The sequence below is a fragment of the Siphateles boraxobius genome, unplaced genomic scaffold (genome assembly GCF_051911475.1).
Source record: "Siphateles boraxobius isolate OS27281-9 unplaced genomic scaffold, OSU_SipBor_1 33, whole genome shotgun sequence".
Lineage (NCBI taxonomy): Eukaryota > Metazoa > Chordata > Actinopteri > Cypriniformes > Leuciscidae > Siphateles > Siphateles boraxobius.
Genome location: NW_027508953.1, coordinates 7,774,696 through 7,795,343, shown reverse-complemented (window position 1 = coordinate 7,795,343; position 20,648 = coordinate 7,774,696). Strand labels below are relative to the sequence as shown.

The following is a 20,648-nucleotide window of genomic DNA, read 5'->3' as shown; positions in this document are numbered from 1 at the left end:
TAGAATGAGGGTGAGTAAACAGTGACATTTTTTCATTTTTGGCTGAACAATCCCTTAAATTGGTCTAAATGGCAATAATGTTTTTCCGTATTGATTGAACCTTACTTTAATAAAATGTACTCAACAACTTTCAACTTCAAATAACTGTATTACATATATTTTAGAAAGTCTCACAATGCAATTTTCAATGAACATGTTGTAGTATCCGGACAGAATATTTGCACCAAAATGTGCACTAAAAGTCTTCAACATAACAACGCAGCAGTACGGGCTGTCAAAGTTGGCTGAACACTAACTAAACTTTTCAACGGAAGCAGAAAGAGTAATCATCAAAAACGTGACAGAGTAACAGTCCAGTGACGTAGATCTCAGTCCCTTTCTATGTAACAAATTAAAGGCTGACTAGAGGTTTCAGCCCTACTCTTATTACGCTCTTACACTACCTAGATTGAACCACTGCTCTCACCAGGACCACAAACGCAGAGGCACAACTGATAAAAGCACTACCAAGGGATAGACTTAGAGGGATAAACTTTGAAAACGACTGCAGATTTAAAAGAAAACTAACAAAAAGGGGAAACTGCAATACTTTGTTTCTCCATGGACCTTTTTATTTCAGAAAGGGAAGAGCAAACTGGGAACCTTTATTTGGACTGGATTGTGAGATTTTGTGAAGGACAACTATAGTACACACAGTCTGGAGAGGAGAATGATACTGTAAGTGCATCTTTAACAATCATCCATCACAATGTCGAACTCTACTTATCTCTGCCTGAGGGCAGTTTTCCTGGTGTGTTTTATTCACCCTTTAATCCAAGGACTAAGCGCAGATGCAAATGTGGTCCAGAGTCCTCGTCTGGAACCCAATCTCACTGGACTTCCAATAGTCACATTTGAATGGCATCATGTTCAGACCCCATACCTGGTGATAATTTGGGTATTTGTGGCTGCACTGGCTAAACTATCAGGTATGTATCTTCCCAGGTAATTTTGGCCAATGTTCTGGCAAGATTCTCTCAAAGTTATGAACAACATTTCTTCCAGTAACATTAATATAATGTTTAGAGTTATGTGGTCTTTAATAATGTTCTCAAAACTTTAGCACAAAAACTATATGGATACAATGTTCATGCAACATTTCTTTTTATGAAACATTTTAACTTGATTTCTTTTTTTTTTTTTTTTTAAATGTTACTTGTTTCAGAACGTCCAGAGAACATTCAAAAGTAACAATCACATAATGTCTACAAAATGATAAAATGTCTTCCCTTAATATTCACATAATCGAAAAACATTTTGAATGCTCAGAAAACATTCAGAAATAAAATTTTCATTACTTAAGAACAAATTAAAATGTAAATAAAATAAAAAATCTGGTTTGAAATATGAAGTAAAAATTGATTGACAGTTAAGTAAGAAATAAAATATTCTGTGTAACAGAATTAGAGACAGTGGTATTCCTCATGAATGAATTAAAGAGTTTGTTCTAAAGTTGATGTCATACTTTAATGAGAGGTTGAATTTCAGTTCAGTTGAGAAAGGAAGATGATCTCTTGGTGAATACCTTGTACTAGGAAGTATAGAAACAATATGGTGTAACTTGACAAGTCCTGCGAAAGCTCAGCGATTCACATGAAATAACGTTTAACGCACATTGCTACTCATGTAACGGGTTTATAATGTAGCATGAGGCATGTGAATAATATGGTTAGTACTGGTATTCTTATCCTTCTTTTGTTATCAGTATGAAGAGATATGAACTGTCCACAGATTAAATATTTGTTCTTTCCTTAAATGCTGTTAATGTTTGGGACTGGTTCTTCTTCCCTGTTCAATCAATATGATCTCAAAAGTGTGGAAGAAAGAGTAAAAAGATTAATTAATATGTGCTGTGCACAATTATTATATTAAGAAAAAGATCATTTAAAATAAGTAAATAAAATAAGAATTAAAACCAGACAGCAACATAGTGTTGATATACAGACATGGGCCGGATCTGGCCCGACACTATATTGCATGTCTGGGAATGGAATTAAATTAAACAGCTTCCAAAATACCTGAGTATGAAAATGATAAATGATTTAGTTCAAATGAACCCTGCTAGTTTTACATCTAATTACAGATGATTTTCAGCCATTGTCTGAAAAAATAGAAAGAAAATTGTTGATGCAAATAAATAGCATCTGCTAAATGCATAAAAGCAAATGTAACTGTATAAATTTTACATAATTTTAAATTGCAAAATTATCTATAAAATATTTTGGGCATGATGGCTCATGATAATGAATTGATTTTTTTTTGGATGTAACATTTAAAATTCACAAAACATACATGTAGACACCATGAACTCTTGGATAATATGAGGAGACGCCCCAAAATACATCAAATAATTATAATAATACTAATGATATTAAACCATCTTGCACATGGTTGACTAAAAGTTATTTCAAAGCATTCATTTTAAGCATATAAGACTTAAAATGTCTCATGACCAAAAAAAGAAATATAAACTTATCATAAAAAATAACATCTGTTATCTGTTCTCTCTCTGTATCCAGTGATTGAACTAAACCATCATGTCACCGGTGTGATCCCAGAGAGTGGAATGCTCATCATCGTGGGCTTTATTTTGGGAGGAATCGTCTGGGGAGCAGACAAGAAACAGACATTCAAACTGCTTCCTGCCACTTTCTTCTTCTACTTGCTGCCCCAGATCATTTTGGATGCAAGTTACTTTATGCCCAACAAGCTATTTTTCAGCAACCTGGGTGCCATTCTCATTTACGCCATCTTCGGGACCTGCTGGAACGCAGCCGCAGTAGGCCTGTCGCTTTGGGGCTGCTATGAGGCCGGAGCGATGGGTAAATTCAATACTGTAATTTTCTGCATTCTCACTGTTCTGCTAATCTGCATGTCATTTAATGCACATTGTGTGTCTTTTGCATAGATCAAACCCACATAATTCCTGTTTAAACAAAACAAGGACATACTGTAAAGCCCTTGTTGAGCCCCAAGGGCAGATATGCCCTGCATTGTCTGCAATGATCAATTCAGTAGCTTTTAGTATATATACACCATTATAAAGAATATTGAATTCATTTGACAATTTCCGTAATCATCAGGTAACTTGGACATTGGTCTCCTGCAGTTCCTGTTGTTTGGTAGTTTAATAGCCGCGGTGGACCCAGTGGCTGTGATTGCCGTTTTCGAGGAAGTGCATGTGAATGAGGTGCTCTTTATCTTGGTGTTTGGGGAGTCTCTGCTCAATGATGGCGTCACAGTGGTGAGTATTAATTTCCTAAATGTCAGGTGTATGTTTTGTTGCATTGTGTTTGTTCCTGTCTTGACCTGGTTTCTAGTCTGTCAGTTTCATTCAGTTCACCTGTTGCTCGTTATTTAACTCATTTGTTCCTTGGTTTAGTTCTGTTATAAATACTCCCTGTTTTTTTCAGCTCTTTGTCCTGTCTCGTTATTGTTTCTGTAAGTGGTTTTCTGAGTTTCCCCTGCCTGTTTACTGAGTATTTGGATTAAAAGACTTTTTCCTAGAATTCTCCTTCTTCATGCGCTTCCTTGCAGTTTTTTCCTTTTCTTTTTTACTTCCCCTCATCCTCATTTACCTACCAGCAGTGTTGCTGCTCTGCCTTGAACAGAAAGACTGCTCACTGAAGGACCACACCCGGGACTTTTTTAGATCTAGCAAGCCTACTACCCGGACCGCTCGCTTTGTGCTTTCTATACACACAAGACTCAGCGGTCCAAGGCATGCCTTCCAGTGAGCGGACCCAGGGAAGGTTTTCCGCGTTTGTGGAGTGGGTGCTGGTTAATAACTGATCAGCTTTCACCATCGTCTCCGAGGAGTCCACCTGACCCAGAGCCCAGTAGGCCATCACCCAAACAGACGGAGCTGAAGCTGAACTCCAGCGCAGACACGGAGCCAGCGTCTGCCGCAGAGAACGTGCCAGGAAACAAAGCTGAGCCATACACCGCCCCGGAGCCTCAGCCCAACAATGCGTCTGACCAGGTACGCGAGTAGGCAACAACACCCATCCCCGAGGGAGTTCTGGTGGAATTCAAGGGCATGGATGGAAGCCACGCCCACACTCCCATTGTGGTGAATGTGCTTAGCCTGGCCTCTGGGAATTTTGGGGAGGTTATTCCCCTGTTTCTCTCATCCCCTTTGATCCTGCCCAGCCCAGAGTTTCCTGTGTCTCCCGAGTTTCCTATTTCTCCAAAATTGATTGTGTCCCCCGAGTTTCCTGTGTCTCCCGAGTTTCCTGAATCCCCACCCAGCCCCCCTCGCCCATCTCGCCCCACTCCTATACCAGAGCCAGCCAAGTCCCCAGCTTCGCCTTGGCACGGGGATCCCCTGTCTCTGCCTCCAGCCACAGAGCCCTGGACTTCACCTCGGTGCTCCAACCCATCAGCTCCACTTTGGGTCAATGCTTCCTCAGCTTCACCATGACCCGTCATCCCACCAGCTCCACCAGGCTCCCTTGTCCACCCATCTCTGCCTAGGTCAAACGTCACCCTGGTTCCACCACAGGATTCCAGGGTGCCGGTTGCACCTCTGCCCTCCATCCCTTCGGATCCACCAGCCTCCGTCGCCGCCTCCGTCCGATGAACCGTAAGCTCCGCCTTGGACCGCTGGACCTGCAGTGTCAACCTGGCTCTGTGTCTCCTCTGCTCCGCTAGGGTCTCCACCTGGGCCAGCTTTATCGCAGGAGATCGTACCCTCCATCACCCAAGTCCCCAACCATGGTTCCTCTTTCTTGCGACTCTGCCCCGGAAACATCACGCTGGCTGTGGCCGGGGTCATCATCTGACCACTTCTGCTTCTGGATCATCCCTCCATCTACTCCCCCATGGACTGTTTTTTTCCCACATCCTCCTCCAGAGCCCCCCCTTCCCTCCTCAGTTGGACCTTGTACGGTGCCTTTCCAAAGGGCATATTGTCTGGAGTATGTTTTGTTGCATTGTGTTTGTTCCTGTTTTAGTAGGATGTTCGTCTAATATTGTTTAAATGTTATTACTTTGTTTCAAAACGTTCAGAGAACATTCAAAAGTAACATTCCCATAATGTTAAAAAAATATAAAGTGGAATGTTCCTTAACAAGCGCATAACCAAGAAAAAAAACATTTTTAAAACATTTTAAAAATTGGATGTTTTGAATATTCATAAAACATTTAGAAATAACAGTGTAATAACTTTTAGGGAACATTAGCAAAACATTTTCATGACATGTTTTTTTTTTGTCTTTCTCTTGTAGGTGCTTTACAATGTATTTGATGCTTTTGTTGCTCTTGGAGGACCAAGGATTGACACCACAGAGATTTTTAAGGGCATATGTATGAATACTCAACTCTACCCCTCATACATATTTATGAACACATAATAATATCCTTTCTTTTAACTTGAAACTTATTACTGTTCATTTTTGTGTTCCTACAGTGTCATTTGTTGTGGTGGCATTTGGAGGCTCTTTTCTTGGCGTTGGGTTTGCCATCCTACTGTCCCTGTTGACCAGGTGCACCAAACACATTCAGATCATCGAAGCCAGCTTTGTCTTTGTGGTGGGATACCTGGCTTACCTGACAGCAGAAATGCTCTCTCTCTCTGCTATACTTTCGTAAGAGTCTCTTGAACAATGTAACACGTACAGAGAATTTGGGAATAATACAGTAATACAACATAAGTACTGCAGGAATTTAGGCTCAATGCATAATGTTTCAAGCAATTCATTTAGCAATTTAATTCGCTTTCTGTGTCACAGGATCACTTTCTGTGGTGTCTGCTGTCAAAAATATGTGAACGCCAACATGGACGAGAAATCGGTCACAACGGTTCGTCATGCCATGAAGGTGCTTGCGAATGTCTCCGAAACCATGATCTTTCTGTTCTTGGGCATTACAGCCATTGATACAGAGATATGGGTTTGGAACACAGGTTTCATTCTCCTCACTCTCCTCTTCATGTTTATCTACAGGATCATAGGTGAGGTTTTTTTTTATTCATTAAGCTTGAGATAGAACAAAGAATGATAGAACAATTAAAATACAGAATTATTTAAAAAAAACCTACCCAAAATAGCCAAGGCATCCTTCCTGTTCTAAAGACAGATTTATAGATATGTTCTATATTTTCAGGAGTTTTCCTGTTTACCTGGTTGTTAAACAAGTTCAGATTGGTTCCCATCGAGGTCATTGACCAGGTTGTAATGAGCTACGGTGGCCTGCGGGGGGCAGTAGCGTACGGATTAGCAGCCATGCTAGACAAAGACAAGATCCCAGAGAAGAATCTGATGATTAGTACCACACTCATTGTGGTGTATTTCACTGTCATTATTCAGGTTAAAAACATATCCATCACTTTTATAATAATTATTAGACTATAAATGGTTAGATTTTTTTACTGTCCTGGTAGTTAAATAATAATGTGTGTTGTTTGTTTTTAGGGAATCACAATGAAGCCATTGGTTCAGTGGCTCAAGGTCAAAAGAGCAGCTCATTCAGACTTGAAACTTGTTGAGAAACTGAACAATAGGGTAACTATAACTGGCAATTATGATAAAAATAATAATGTATTAGTTTGTTTAAGTATTATTTAAATATTTAAATTTTAGTTAGAAATAATTATGTATTTGTTAGAACTAATATATGTATTCATTTATTTATTAATATTTACATGTATTGATGATAAATGTGTGTGTGTCTATATATATATATATATATATATATATATATCATATTGGATATATATATATATATATATATATATATATATATAATAAATAACATATAGCCTATCATATATTAGTTTGTTTTAATATGATTTATATATATATGAATTTGAAGATTCATCAAGGGAAAATGAAATGCTTGAGGGAGAAGGGACAAGGGCCTCGCATTGATCAGTACTTCTTACGGAGTCAGTCAAGTCAGTCGAATGAATTTCAGCGACAGGAAGCAAACCACAGTTCGCAGGATATCAGTACCCCTGTCATAGAGGAGATGAGGGTTAGCACAGTTAGTGATGAACACATTGATTCTTGTGAACCCCGGTCAGACTAACCAGCATAAGAGAGAAAAGAACCTCAACGGGCATAGGCCTGGAGTTAGATGGCCAAGAGCTAGTGAGAAAACTGCATGGGACACGGTAAACACAGATCTATGCTTTGCATAGGAAAGATTAACTGGTACAGTTGAAAAGAAGCTGGATAAATTTGGGGACATCATTTACGCATATGGAAGTGAGAGGTTTGGTGTGGAAAAAAGGAAGGAAAAAGTACAAACTACTCCTGGATTGTCTAGACGGCAGCAGAAAATTGAAGGGTTAGTTAGAGAAAGGAGACAGCTGAGGAAGCAATGGAAAAGAGCGGAACAAAGTCAGAAGGAGGGACTCAATCTCTTACAAAGGGCCATAAAAGATAAGCTTGCAACATTACGCAGAGCTGAGCGCCTACGGAAACGCTACAAAAAGAAGGAACGTGCGAGGGCTAATTTCTATAAAGATCCTTTCAAATTCATAAAGAAGTTATTCACCAGTGAGAAGAATGGCACTTTAAAAGCATCTAGGGTTGAGCTAGAGAGATATTTGGAGGAAACGCATACAGATGCAAAAAGGCATGAGCCTATGTCAATTCCGTCAGACATCCCACCTGTCAATCCACCAGAATACCAAATGGAGGTCTGTGCACCTAAGTGGAAAGAGATAGAGCAGGTTGTGAGAAAGGCAAGGGCTTCATCATCTCCAGGGCCTAATGGAGTTCCGTACAGAGTGTACAAGAGTGCTTCAGGAGTTCTAAGGATTCTGTGGAAATTGATAAAAGTGGCTTGGGAAAAGCAGGTTGTACCTAGATCATGGCGCCGAGCAGGGGGAGTCTTTATACCCAAAGAAAAAGATGCTACAAGCATCAGTCAGTTTCGCCCTATTTCACTATTAAACGTCGAAGGCAAAATTTTCTTCAGCATTATTGCTCAGAGATTGTCAACCTACCTATTAAAGAATGGCTTCATTGACACTTCAGTTCAAAAAGCGGGCATTCCAGGATTCTCAGGATGCTTAGAACATATCAGTGTTATCTGGCAACGAATACAATCAGCTAAAAAGGAGAGGAAGGAGCTCCACGTGACATTCCTGGATTTGGCTAATGCATATGGTTCAGTGCCACATGAGCTTCTTTGGGCATCATTTGATTTTTTCAGGGTACCGATGTCGATAACAAATTTAGTGAAAGCCTATTTTGGAGATTTGCAATTTAGTTTCTCAACTCCAGAATTCAGCACTACATGGCAATGCTTAGAGGTTGGAATAATGGCAGGATGCACCATTTCTCCACTGGCTTTTACCATGGCAATGGAAGTAATCATTAGGGCATCAAAATGGGTAGTAGGAGGAGAGCGCTTGGCTTCTGGGATGCGACTACCACCAATCAGAGAATACATGGATGACATGACAACCATGACTACAACGGTAGCCTGCACTAATGTGTTATTGGGGAAGTTAACAGATAATATTGAATGGGCACGAATGCAATTTAAGCCCTCTAAATCAAGGAGCATCTCAATAGTTAAAGGCAAGGTAGTAGATAAAATATTCTTCATTAATGGTGAGGCAATACCAACAGTTTCTCAGAAGCCAGTGAAGAGTCTAGGGAGATGGTACGATGGGGATCTAAAGGACACAGTTCGAGTGGGAGAAGTTAGACGACAAGCAGTGGAAGGGTTGAAGAGCATAAACAGCTGTGCTCTACCAGGCAAACTAAAACTCTGGTGCTTTCAGTTTGGTCTACTGCCAAGGTTGCTGTGGCCACTGACTGTGTACGAGGTTTCTTTGACAACAGTGGATAAGCTGGAAGCGTTAATAAGTTCATACATCAGGAAATGGTTGGGAGTTCCACGCTGCCTCAGCAGAGTGGGACTTTATAGTAAAGGAGTATTGCAGCTGCCAGTCTCTGCTTTACCCGAGGAGTTTAAGTGTGCCAAGGTCAGACTGGAAATGACTTTAGCAGAGTCACGCGACAAATGTGTAAGGGAGGCAGCCCCTGTGGTAAAAACTGGTAGAAAGTGGTCAGCAAAGAAATCTGTAGTAGAGGCAAAGGCTGACCTTCAAATTGGGGATATCGTGGGACAGGTACAGCATGGAAGAGGGGGTTTTGGGCTCAGTTTAGCTCCTCCTAAATGGCACAAGGCAGGCCCAGCTCAAAGGAGGAAGCTGGTAGTCAACGAGGTGCGAAAGCAGGAGGAGAGGATGAGATGTATAAAGGCCATTTCCCAGGCCAAGCAGGGAGATTGGATGAGATGGGAGAGTGTGGAACAACGAAAAATGGGCTGGCAAGACCTTTGGTCAATGGAAGAGAGTAGGATCAATTTCCTTATTAGGTCAACATATGATGTTCTCCCATCACCGCAGAACCTAAACCTCTGGGTAGGAGAGGATTCCTCTTGTCCTTTGTGTTCATCACCTTTGTGTTATTTTTCCACCTGAGATTGCCACCACTAACCTACGACCAGATATTGTTTTGTGGTCTGGATCAACACGCATTGTTCAACTGATAGAGTTAACAGTGCCATGGGAGGATGCGGTAGATGAGGCATATGAGAGGAAGAAATTGCGGTATGCTCATCTGGCCACTGAAGCAGAACAGCGAGGATGGAGAGTCCAGGTTTATCCAGTGGAAGTGGGTTGTCGAGGTTTTGTGGCACACTCTACAACCCGGTTCCTCAGAGACGTCGGATTCAGTGGTCAAGAGTTGCGTCGCACAGTAAAGAACTTATCTGAAGCAGCAGAAAGGAGCAGCAACTGGCTGTGGTTGAGACGGAAAGATTCTAGCTGGCTGAGTACAGGCCGCCATGCTACGGTTTCGTAGAATTCTTGAAAACTTGAAGGGTGTTGGTTTATTTGTATAGGTTGTATAGTATTTACAGTCATTACGTTCCTGTGTATATTGCGTAATGACGGGATGTTGGGCAGATATTGTGTTTTGCGGTAGGTGGTATGCCATACGGAACCGTTGCCACTGAAACTGCATGTTAACGCACCAGTGGGGCTCGACAGCCTTAGTCAAACGGGTTGGCGCGTATGGTTGGGTTGCGGAGAGATTGTGAGATTGTGGTTAGGTCTCAGCAGCAAGAGGGAAGTAGAGGTCAGTAAGCTGGGCTGAGTTGAGTGGGGGATGGAGAGGGGTGACTCTGGGACGCCAGAGTCACTGTCGAGCCCTCTTGAGGTGTCGTGGGCTAGTCGACGAAACACTGAGGACGGAAGGTGCCCACTTGAAGACCCTAGAGATGTTCCCTACTCCGCTCAATCCAGAGGGTTGTTATGGGGGGACCGCACTGTGGTTGCAGCCGTTGTGTGTGCTGACGCGCAAATACACTATTAACACCAGACAGAAGGAGATTCACGTCACCAGATGGAAAGAAGCGTAAATGGATGGAGAAGCATAGGTTACTGTAAAACTACGTCTTAGTTGGTGCTTATCTTGGCGAAAGCCGAGTACAAATCAGCATGAAGTTTTAACATCTACTCTCGTGTAATGGAAATCATTTATACACAAATAATATACATATACAAATAAATAAATAAAAATACAGGATTATATATATATATATATATAAATAAAATCCTGTATTTATAATTATTCATGGGTATATGTATATTGTTTTTTATTTTATGTGTTCATTTTACAAACTAATTGTTTTAGAGTTGTTATTATTTTTTAATTAGTCATGCTTCATGGTTTCTTTGTAGGCATTTGACCACATACTAGCAGCAGTGGAGGACATTTGTGGTCGCATTGGAGATAACTGGTGGACCAGAGGGTATATGCTTTCCTCCCTTCTGTGAATAACCTCAAATATTTGAATTAAATGTGTTGAAATGAAATGTGTTGATACTCGCTCTCAGTTGGAACAGGTTTGAGGAGAAGTATATCTGCAGGATATTGATGAAACCTAAGGCCAGAAAAAACAAAGACTACCTCTTTAATGTCTTCCACAAACTCAATCTGGAGGACGCTATGAACTACGTCAGTGAGGTGAGATAACAGACTGGCTTCATATGTCGCATAATATTGCCTTTTTTTTGGTTATCAATAATTTCATATACAAGCATAGTAGATGCATTGCTATACACCTTTGCCTCGGTACTGTCAACAATAAAGAAGATCATGAAAAACCTCTTTCTTTCTTCATGTAGGGTGAACGCCAAGGTTCTCTGGCCTTCATTCGTAGTGATGAAGCAGCCAACATAGATTTCAAAAAACAATATGGTTCAGAATTTGCAGATGCGATGCCTGATATAATGGTTGATATGTCAAATTACGAGTTTGGAATCGAAAATGTTTCAGTAACCTCCATTGTGTAAGTTCACTGACTATGTTGAAAACACATTTAAACAATTGCTTAATCAATGTTGATCATAAAACTATTATGACTAATGAAGGAGAGGAGTAATCAGATCTAGCTACATGTGGGACTAAGAATCTTTGCCAGGGTTGCAATGCACAAAGAGCTGAAATTTGACAATTAAATTCCCAGATGGCGAGACATGGCAATAATAAAGATTGTTTTGCCTTTTGTTGATTAGAAAAGACACTATTCCCTCAATATCCTGGGATATCCATGGGGAAGACAGGAAAAATGCGGTGGATGACATCAATGCCCATCATCTTCTACAGCAGCACCTGTACAGGAGCAGAAAGCATGTATGAATCGCTCTTCACCAACACACACACACACACACACACACACATGCATATAGTTTGCATCTCATTTGGCCTATCTGATCCTCTCTTTCTGAACAGCACCGTCACAAATACAGCCGCAGTCACTTCGGCATCAACCAGAGTGAAGACGAGGTGCAGGAGATCTTTCAGAGGACCATGAGGAGCCGCCTCGAGTCCTTCAAATCTGCTAAGATGGGTGTCAACCCTGCTAAAAAGATCACTAAGCACCACAAGAAGGAGCTAACACATCAGGTATTAGACCTCCATGACATCTCTTTCAACCAAATCAGTCAATTAGGATTGCACCTAAAAACTTTATACATATTTTCAGATGTCTAATGGACACCCAAAGGGCAAGGACCATCTATATGGAGATGATGGTAACAATATTTTATTTATTAGCATCATTTATTAATACTTATGACACTGATATATATATTTTAAATATAAAAATATAATTATACATATAATTTTAAATATGAATATATAAATAAATGTATTTAAATATTTAAATCATTTTTAAACAAACACTAAATAAATTGTAAAATAATGTATAATATATAAAGCTATTTCTTTTAAATAATTATATATTAAATATAATGTAAATGTAGATATATTAGTATATAAATAAACAGATACATATTGAACATATTTAAATTGCATATATATATTGCTATATATATACATTTTTAAAATGATTTATTTTCAAATATATGCGCTGGAAAATAATAACATAACTGACTAAATAAACAAATCAAATGTATAAAAAAAGAATCATCTTAATCTTACAAAATACAATAATTTAAAACATATGTATTTATTTTCAAAAATATGTGCTGTAATATAATAACATAATCTGACTAAATAAAAAAATACATATTTTTTCAAAATAATAAAATCTCAATCTTACAAAATACAAAACATAAACATCCTCAACATGATATTCACTAAAGTAAAAGGCACTTTATATAAGCAATTGCATTTTCCACTATTTATTTAAGTATTTATAAGTATTTATTCAATTTTTCTTCTCTACTTTTTATTTATATATTTAGTTAAAGTTTTTGTCTTTTTAGTTGACAGTGCTGTGCGTAGTGAGACTGGTGCTGTGAATAGTGCTTTTATGAGAGACACATATACATTTGGAGGTAAGAAAAGGGTCTGAACAGATGTTGGTTTGTACATAAAGGGCAATAAATCTATACAATAATTAACCATTCTAAGCTATTCGTTTGGGATGTGCTGTTTGGGCCTCTAGAGACCCCGTGCAATAAAATGTGATTTTATAACATCATAATGTAATATTTTTAACTTTATTAATGGTTTTACTTTACATTTGTGCAGTGTTTGTGCGTTTTAAGGTATTTTTAAAATTGTGTATAAATAAATGATTTTTTTAAAAATAGGTTGTGTGCCCCTTCATCTCTGTCTTCATTTATTTATACACGGTAAATTAAAAAAATCCTTTAATTCCCCCAACACTGCACAAATGTAGAGTAAAAACATGAATAAAGTGAGTGAAATTACATTTGTTTTAAAAAAAATTACATTATTATGTTACAAAATCACATTTCTTGTGTGGGGTCTCTAGAGACCCTGAACATCCGGAGTGTGACTTTTTCATTCTAACATACAACCAGATATCATTCCAATTTATTTTTTTGTTTGTAGAGCTAGCAAGTGTCAACCACCACATCAAGTCTTTTGCCATTTTTTTTAAAAGACCCCGAATAAACACATTTGCATAAGAAGTTAAAGATTTGTTTATGTTTCCTCCATATCTCATTAAAGCTGGCATAGAGAATCCAGCGTTCATGCCAGATATGGACAGTCCAACTCACAGCCCACCCTGGCTAATGGAGACTGAGATGGACATGGCTGTCGCACCCTCCCAGAGGGCCCAGAGACGCCTGCCCTGGACGCCCAACAGACTGGGGCGTCTTGCACCCATGAGGATCAGCACCTGCTCCACAGACTCCTTCCTGATGGCTGATGTTTCTTTAACTCTAGAGGAGCACGAGGAACAGCCCCAAGGAGACAGTGAGGAAAAGTGAGTACACATTCACCTGTTTACCAACACTTATCTGAAAAAATACAGGTGTATAGTTACTGACTATGTTTATTTCTCACTACAGACGACCAGTCTTTGAATAGATACTACAGGACAATTAGGTGGCATTCACAAAGCACATCCACATACTGGACTGTTCCTGTAGCGTCTACAGTAAGGGTGTCCAATCCTGCTCATGGAGGGCCACTGTCCTTCAGAGTTCAGATCCAAACCTAATTAAACACACCTGAACCAGTTAAGCAAGGTCTTAGGCATACTAGAAACTTCCAAACAGGCGTGTTAAATAGATATTGCTGCAGGAAATCCCACTGAAACTGCCATACGCCAATAAAATTGCATGGGAAAAGAAAAGAAAAAAACATGGATTTTTTCCAGCACTTTTCTACAATTCATTTATAATCCATTTAGGGCAATATACTCATGTTGAGTGCATAAAGACGTAGAAAAAAGAACAGCTTTTCAAGTTTCCTACCTGTGTTGACATATTTCCCATTGAAAAAGGAAGTCTGGGCTTTAAAGGGGTCCTTTTATGCTTTTCTTTCTTTAGTGTGTAATGTTTCTGTTTAAGCATGAAAAAGGCCTACAAAGTAACAAAATACAAAGTTATTCTCTGTATCAGTAAGCACAGTTTCTGAACTCCCGGAAATGCCTCGATTGTGAGATTAATTCTGGGAACGGACACCTCACAATATCCCTCATTTAAATAATACCCACCAAAATCATAAGCAAAAAAGGGGGCAAGGTGTTGTTGAAACTTGCGGATACGATAAGCGGCATGACATTTCAGTAACTCACTGGAAGTGGTTGACCAATCGCAAAACACCGGTCCAGTCGACCAATCAGAGCACATACTTTTTGGAAGGAGGAGCTTAATTGAGACGGGAACTAAGAGCGCTGCTGTAAGTGAAAAATGTCTAAAAAAAATAATAATTTAACATTCAAGTATATGAAAACCTTCTAGTAGACTCCAAATACAAAATCAAGACTGTGAAACAGGGCATATAGGTCCCCTTTAAAAAAGCCAAAAACATTCAGTTTACATCATAACCATGAACATTATTTGCTTGTTACGTCAGTTTTTAAATGCATACTGTATATTTGCTGTAAGGGTATTCTTGTTAACCTTTACTGTACTACACTAGCCTATAGATGGTCTTAAGGCAAATAAAAGCTCCAATTTGATTTCTTTTGAAAATGGTGTGTGGGGGAAAGGTTTAGAAGACAGGGATATATTTTGTGCAATAATGCTGATAGTGACGGCAAATCCATTTTGTCTTTCTCAAGATCCACCTTGTGGTTTAATTTTTAATGGCACTTTACTGCAGTGATGTCACCTCTACAAGGCACATTCTTCCCTGCACCGGAATATGAACGTGTATGAATATGGATGGTTTTAAGTAAATAATTATACAAAGTGAGTTTTTCATTCCTCTGGAAACTTGCAGAAATCAGTGGTGATGTTAGTATTTTAGTCTCTATGTGAGTGAATTGAGGTGTCAATTGTTATGTTTGTGCATGGAAAAGATCATATTTAAATCAGTTGGTTTTATCTTGTCATTTAAATAATGTATTTCTCTGGGCATTTTACTTTCTTTTGTGGAATTAATAAAGAATTGATCAACATTTATGTGCATCGAATCATATGTTAGCCATTCTTGCTTCACTCATCTTCATCTGTTCGATTATGACAGTTTTATTTACATCTATGAAAGGAAATTACACCGAATCACACTTCAGCTATTGTTGCCTATATTTATATATTATAGCATTTATTAAATTTTTAGATGACCTTTTAATTTTATATTTTTAGTTTTCAAATAAATATTTGATACGTTTTAGAATTTTGCCTGCTTTTTTTAAAATATATGTATATTTAGCTTTATTTCTATTCAGATTTAGTCATTTTAGTACTTCAACTTATTTCAGTTAGATTTCTAATTCTAATTTAATTTTTTTAAGTTTACGTTTTTTATCTAATATTTATATTTTATTTGCTTTCAGCCTTATTTCAATTATAGAAAATTATTTTTAAGTTAATAACAACACTGAGATACACACTCCTTTCTTGCACAGTAAACACAAAATGCATGTACATTCAATATTTATTCATATGTATAATCTTTTTGTCCAAGACAAACCATTCAAAAGACATATCCATCAAAGTTTGCATACATACAATTTAATTGAAAAATTGACAATTAAATAGAACAACCAAATAAAAAGACCCAAGGAAAAAACACAATTTGAAGGGTTGAGACAAGTATATATAATTCAAACTGGACAGTTTTGTTAACAATCATTAATATTTCATCACACTATAACTAAACCATTACATCAGAGCGTTGAATGTGTGTTGAATCACGATGGAGAGAGTGATAAATAGTAAATATTTATTTATTATACAATGCAAGATTCTTCTCATCTTAAAGAAGCTTGCATAGCATGATAAATCGGGACGCTGATACTCCTGCTCATCTTTAATGTGCTGTATTTAATCACACGACAGATATAAATATCATTTTATAATCACCAAATCAACCCGACTAAACATGTTAGTAAATGTAACAGTTGGATTCACAAAGTTAATTTATGAAAAGGTGTCTAAAATTGGAACTCAGCCCAAATATTAGTGAAATTACCAATTACGTTATTGCTATTTCATCATGTATAGAGAACACAGATTTGACACTGGTTGTTAAAAATGGACTGGAGACAAAAATAAATAGAAAACATCACTTGGGATAAGTTTCCAGGCTTCATACAGTATAGCTTGTATGGTCAGTGCTTGATCTATTCGTTTTGCAGTGCCAAATCTTTATAAAAAGTGTAGAAATTTTGGTCCAGAGACCTTATAACTGGCAAGCTCTGTGATTTCATGTGTTCTTGGCGAATAAAGAGGCACAATCACACCCACACATACAGTTTTAACACTCTTAAACACACATTATACAGTATATATCATATCAACATAACTTCAATATAGGCTTGTTGGGCCCTTAAAAAGGGATTTTTTTTTTCTGTCTGAAAACAGCACCATCAGAAAAGGCACATTCCACTAACTCATCTGCCCAAAGGATGAATCTTCACCTCAACAAAGTCAAGAAGCAAATACTCTAGGCTTGAAGAAAACAATTGATCACTCATCTATTCAGACACCAATAATATGACGAGTTCAAGAGGACTAGTAGCCTACAGGCATTTTCAAATGTGCTTGTGTGTGAATTGCCATGCTTTTAAATCAACTAAATAGAAATATTTGAGTCGGTACCTTCATGTTTAAATCAATAAAAGTAATGAAGCATAAGGATAAAAAGAGGACTGAAGGTTCATCCCTTTGTGAACAACATAATTACTGTCATAAATACCGTAGGATGATGCAGAGACACTCACAAACGACTTTCGAGAAAATACGAGACGAACCTAATAGTCTATTGCATATAAGCCATTTTTTATATTAGTCACTATCATGATTAACATCACTATTTTCATCTTTTGCTAAATATTTCATAGACTTTGTTAGCAAAAATAATTGATGTGCATTATGCAGTTACGTTATTTAAAAATATACAAATACACTTCTCTGAATTAAAAATGCTTCAAGGTATTCGCAGTCCAGCTTTAAGCCAAGGGGTGGAGAGTGTCGTGTCACAGTTGTAGTGGGAGGGGCAGTTTAAGCCACACCCACTAACTAGAATAGCACCACCCCTATGCAATGCCCCACCTACTTTTTTTTTTTTTTGCAATTTATTCCGTGGCAACTTCAAAAGGCTGTGTAAGCTGCCATCTAAAGCCAAACATGCATATGGGTGCAGGTTCTACTGATCACTCCCCTTTTTCAAGTAAGTTCAAATGCTGGTAGCGGCGGAGAAGTAACAGTTCTCAGCACATTGAAACAAAAGAAAAAGAGCACCTAAGCAAATTGACATAAGAGCAAGTTTTTTTGTTTTTTTTTAACAGACCTAAATTCCAGTTAACTCGCTAAAACAGACATTTTGTAAGAACAAGTATGTGGGTCTGGTAATTTGCCAAAATTGAGTATTTTTGTTTAGAAAAATGAATGAGCTAACCGAATATCACACTCTGAAAAAATACCAAACAAGGCTCTAAAGTCCTGGTGAAACACTCCATGACAAGTATTCACAAGAAAATGTGGAGCAGATAGAGATTAGTGTGGTTAACATCCCCCAAATTACAGCACCACACCTCTTAGCACCTCGGGCGTTTCGCCAAATCTGAGACTGTACAGCTTTTTAAGTGCAGCAATATATTTGTCAGTCATTTCTCAGAATCTCTCTCGCTATCTTACCACATATAAAAGCAGATGTAATTTGTTATCATGTAAAATAGCAGCTACACTGGTCAAGACGTATTTGTGGCTATAGGGCAAAAAGACTACAGTGCCATTCACATTAAGGGTGATGTGAAAGTGTGCCAGAGGCCACAGAGTTAACGAATAGAACCCTCCACCTACCCCGCTACAATCCAAATGCTTTTACCCAATACTCCCTGCCACCCCTGTTTTGGAGGCACATTGGTTTGGTCTGTGTGGAATGCAAGTTGAATACACAGGGGCTATGAAAAAGCAGGGAATTTGAAGACAAGAGATCCAAATAAAGAGTTTTAAAGCTCAAACGAAAGTTTAAAAAGTATGTTTGCAAATTCAAAAGTTCAAAAGAAAGTTCAAAGAGCTTTTGAAAGTCCAAACAAATGTTTGAAAATTCAAAAAGAGCTTTTGAAAGTTTGAACGCTGAAAAAGACAATTTGAAAATTCAAAAGACAGTTTGAAAGTTCAAAAATATGAAAGAAAGAAAATGACCCGGGACTTTTATTCAGTTCAGCGATTCAAATTGCCCTTAACAACAAAATGACCTTAATAACAACAGTTTCAATAGCTAAATATCTGTCCAACCGTATGTACATGCCACTTACTTTAAATATATATTTCATTAAAACCTACTCCAATAGAATTTTATTTTAGGGATATTTCCTATAAAACAGGCACTTTGTCTCATTTGACTTTTAACATATTAGCAAACTGAGCCTTTTCCATTCAACATATCCTCGAGAGTAACCATCTCCGCTGCAAACTCATCATTCATTTTCAATAAAACCTGCGAAATCCATGGCGTTCGAGTTCACTTACACAATGCCACATACAACAAAACATTTGTAAAATGAAAGCCTTCACTCATAAGTTACTGTTTGCATTGTAATTGAAAGTCTACGACAGAGCCGTCAATAATTGGCTTATTGCACTAAAAGGCTTATGGGACAGTTTTTGTCAAAGTTCACAGGGCTAAAATGCTTAGTTAAGAAACTGATAAGTTAAATAGATAATTTACAAATGCACTATTGACAATGCAAGTTAAAAGCAACATCATAAATAAGCTCATAAATGAAATGTCCAGCAGCTGTGAATTGAATAATAATGGATAACAGGCCTCTGAGTTGCCTTGGGTGGAGTTATATGTGCAAACACACACACATCGAGTGTGTTTCAGTCACGCTCTGACTGATTCGAAATCTTACGTTGTAAGCGCACACAAACCGAACGAGGCACAAAGCGTTCAACGCACATACAATAACATATGGTTGACTACGTGGAAACTTTTTTACCGACCCTTGAGTTTCAAAGTTCAAAGTTCCTATTTTGGTGATTCTGCAGCTCTTAGCTAATCTGTCACCTCTGCTTAATGAGCGGGCCGAGAGGGAAGACGACAGGAACCGCAAGGAGAAACATTTTCCAGGCAGTGCATGGACCAGAAAGTTAATGTATCACAGAGGTATAAAGAATCATTTGAAAGACCGTGAAACTGGAAGAAAAAGTGGTGTCTCCAATGTTCAAAAAGCGGAATAAGACATGTGGTAAATGAGATGTAAAGGTACAAATGTGGATCTCCGACTGGTTGGATCAAAATGGAATGACATTTCAGTTGTCTTTTTTGCAGATTATAGAGTAGATTTTTCTGGAAAAACTTGATTTACTAGTGAAATATCAAGACTGGTCACAGATTAGCGCAACAAATGTCCAGAGGAACAGTGGAGGACCTACAGCAAGATGTCATTGCAAACTATTAGCAAAACGTTACACTGCCCTCTAGTGGCATTCCTCCAAAATCCTTCACTAAACCTAATAGAATACTAATCCAAACCAAAGGTGTTCCAAAGATTGGTTTCAACTCTGTTCGAACACTCTTTTTCAGTTGAACCTGAAGACATTGATGTCCAGGCTCATGTGTGTTTGATTAGTTGTGAAACTAACTCTGTAGGAGAAATCGGCATGAGCAGGACAAAAGAACTCATGTCCTAAAGAAATAACAGTGCCTCATTCGCTGACGATTTGATCGAGCAAACCTTTAAGCTTGGGTTAGTGACCTAAGCAGGGAAAATTAAAAGTTAAACAGATCTACAAATCTAATAAATAATGGTATAGCTGCAATCTACATATTAAAAACAATCAGTGAGCGAAGGCAATTGGAAAGATTGGCTGTTTTTCTATTGCATTCCTCCTATAAGTTCTGTTACATTTGGTTCTCTTTAGCAGCCTGTGATTGGGAGAAGCCTTCCTCCGCTAAGTGCATGATGACTGGTGATTGACAGGTCTGTGGAGGTGGGGCTAAGCAAAGTACATGGTCCTCAGTGTGTCGTGATGGATCTGCACAGCTTTGGCCAGGGCCTGAGGATCTCGGCCATTACTCTGGCCCGACACATGGCTGCCTTCCGCGCTGTGAAAGAGGAGAAAGCAATGAGCAGACGTCTACATTTACACTATGAAATCATACATTTCCCCTGACATACTAAGGATATTAAACTTTATATGGTAAATACACTACTGTTCAAAAGTTTGAGGTCAG

The 20,648-nt window shown here is 38.3% G+C and overlaps 2 protein-coding genes across 3 annotated transcripts in view; one reads left to right on the top strand and one right to left on the bottom strand.

Moving 5' to 3' along the window:
- The first annotated feature begins 568 nt into the window (after nt 1–568).
- Nucleotides 569–17,716, top strand: slc9a3.1 (solute carrier family 9 member A3, tandem duplicate 1). Its single transcript, XM_077195292.1, has 17 exons — nt 569–968; nt 2,559–2,861; nt 3,123–3,283; nt 5,268–5,346; nt 5,450–5,627; nt 5,772–5,992; nt 6,145–6,347; nt 6,453–6,542; nt 10,748–10,818; nt 10,904–11,033; nt 11,195–11,358; nt 11,585–11,702; nt 11,802–11,975; nt 12,055–12,103; nt 12,800–12,871; nt 13,515–13,773; nt 13,859–17,716. The coding sequence occupies exons 1-17, from the start codon at nt 749–751 to the stop codon at nt 13,875–13,877; spliced, it is 2,511 nt and encodes an 836-aa protein (XP_077051407.1). The 5' UTR covers nt 569–748; the 3' UTR covers nt 13,878–17,716.
- ago3b (argonaute RISC catalytic component 3b) overlaps nt 15,885–20,648 on the bottom strand; it is a 27,351-nt gene continuing 22,587 nt past the window's right edge. For both annotated transcript variants that reach the window (XM_077195290.1, XM_077195291.1), the window contains exon 19: nt 15,885–20,519. In XM_077195290.1, coding sequence (XP_077051405.1) covers nt 20,411–20,519 — 109 coding nt within the window. In that variant the 3' untranslated portion in view covers nt 15,885–20,410. The remainder of the gene's footprint in view (nt 20,520–20,648) is intronic.

Coding starts and splice junctions, on each gene's coding strand:
- slc9a3.1 (XM_077195292.1), top strand. CDS start 749: ATGTCGAACTCTACTTATCTCTGCCTGAGGGCAGTTTTCCTGGTGTGT. Junction 11,976..12,054: donor AGAAGGAGCTAACACATCAG/GTATTAGACCTC, acceptor ACATATTTTCAG/ATGTCTAATGGACACCCAAA. Junction 12,872..13,514: donor AGACACATATACATTTGGAG/GTAAGAAAAGGG, acceptor ATCTCATTAAAG/CTGGCATAGAGAATCCAGCG.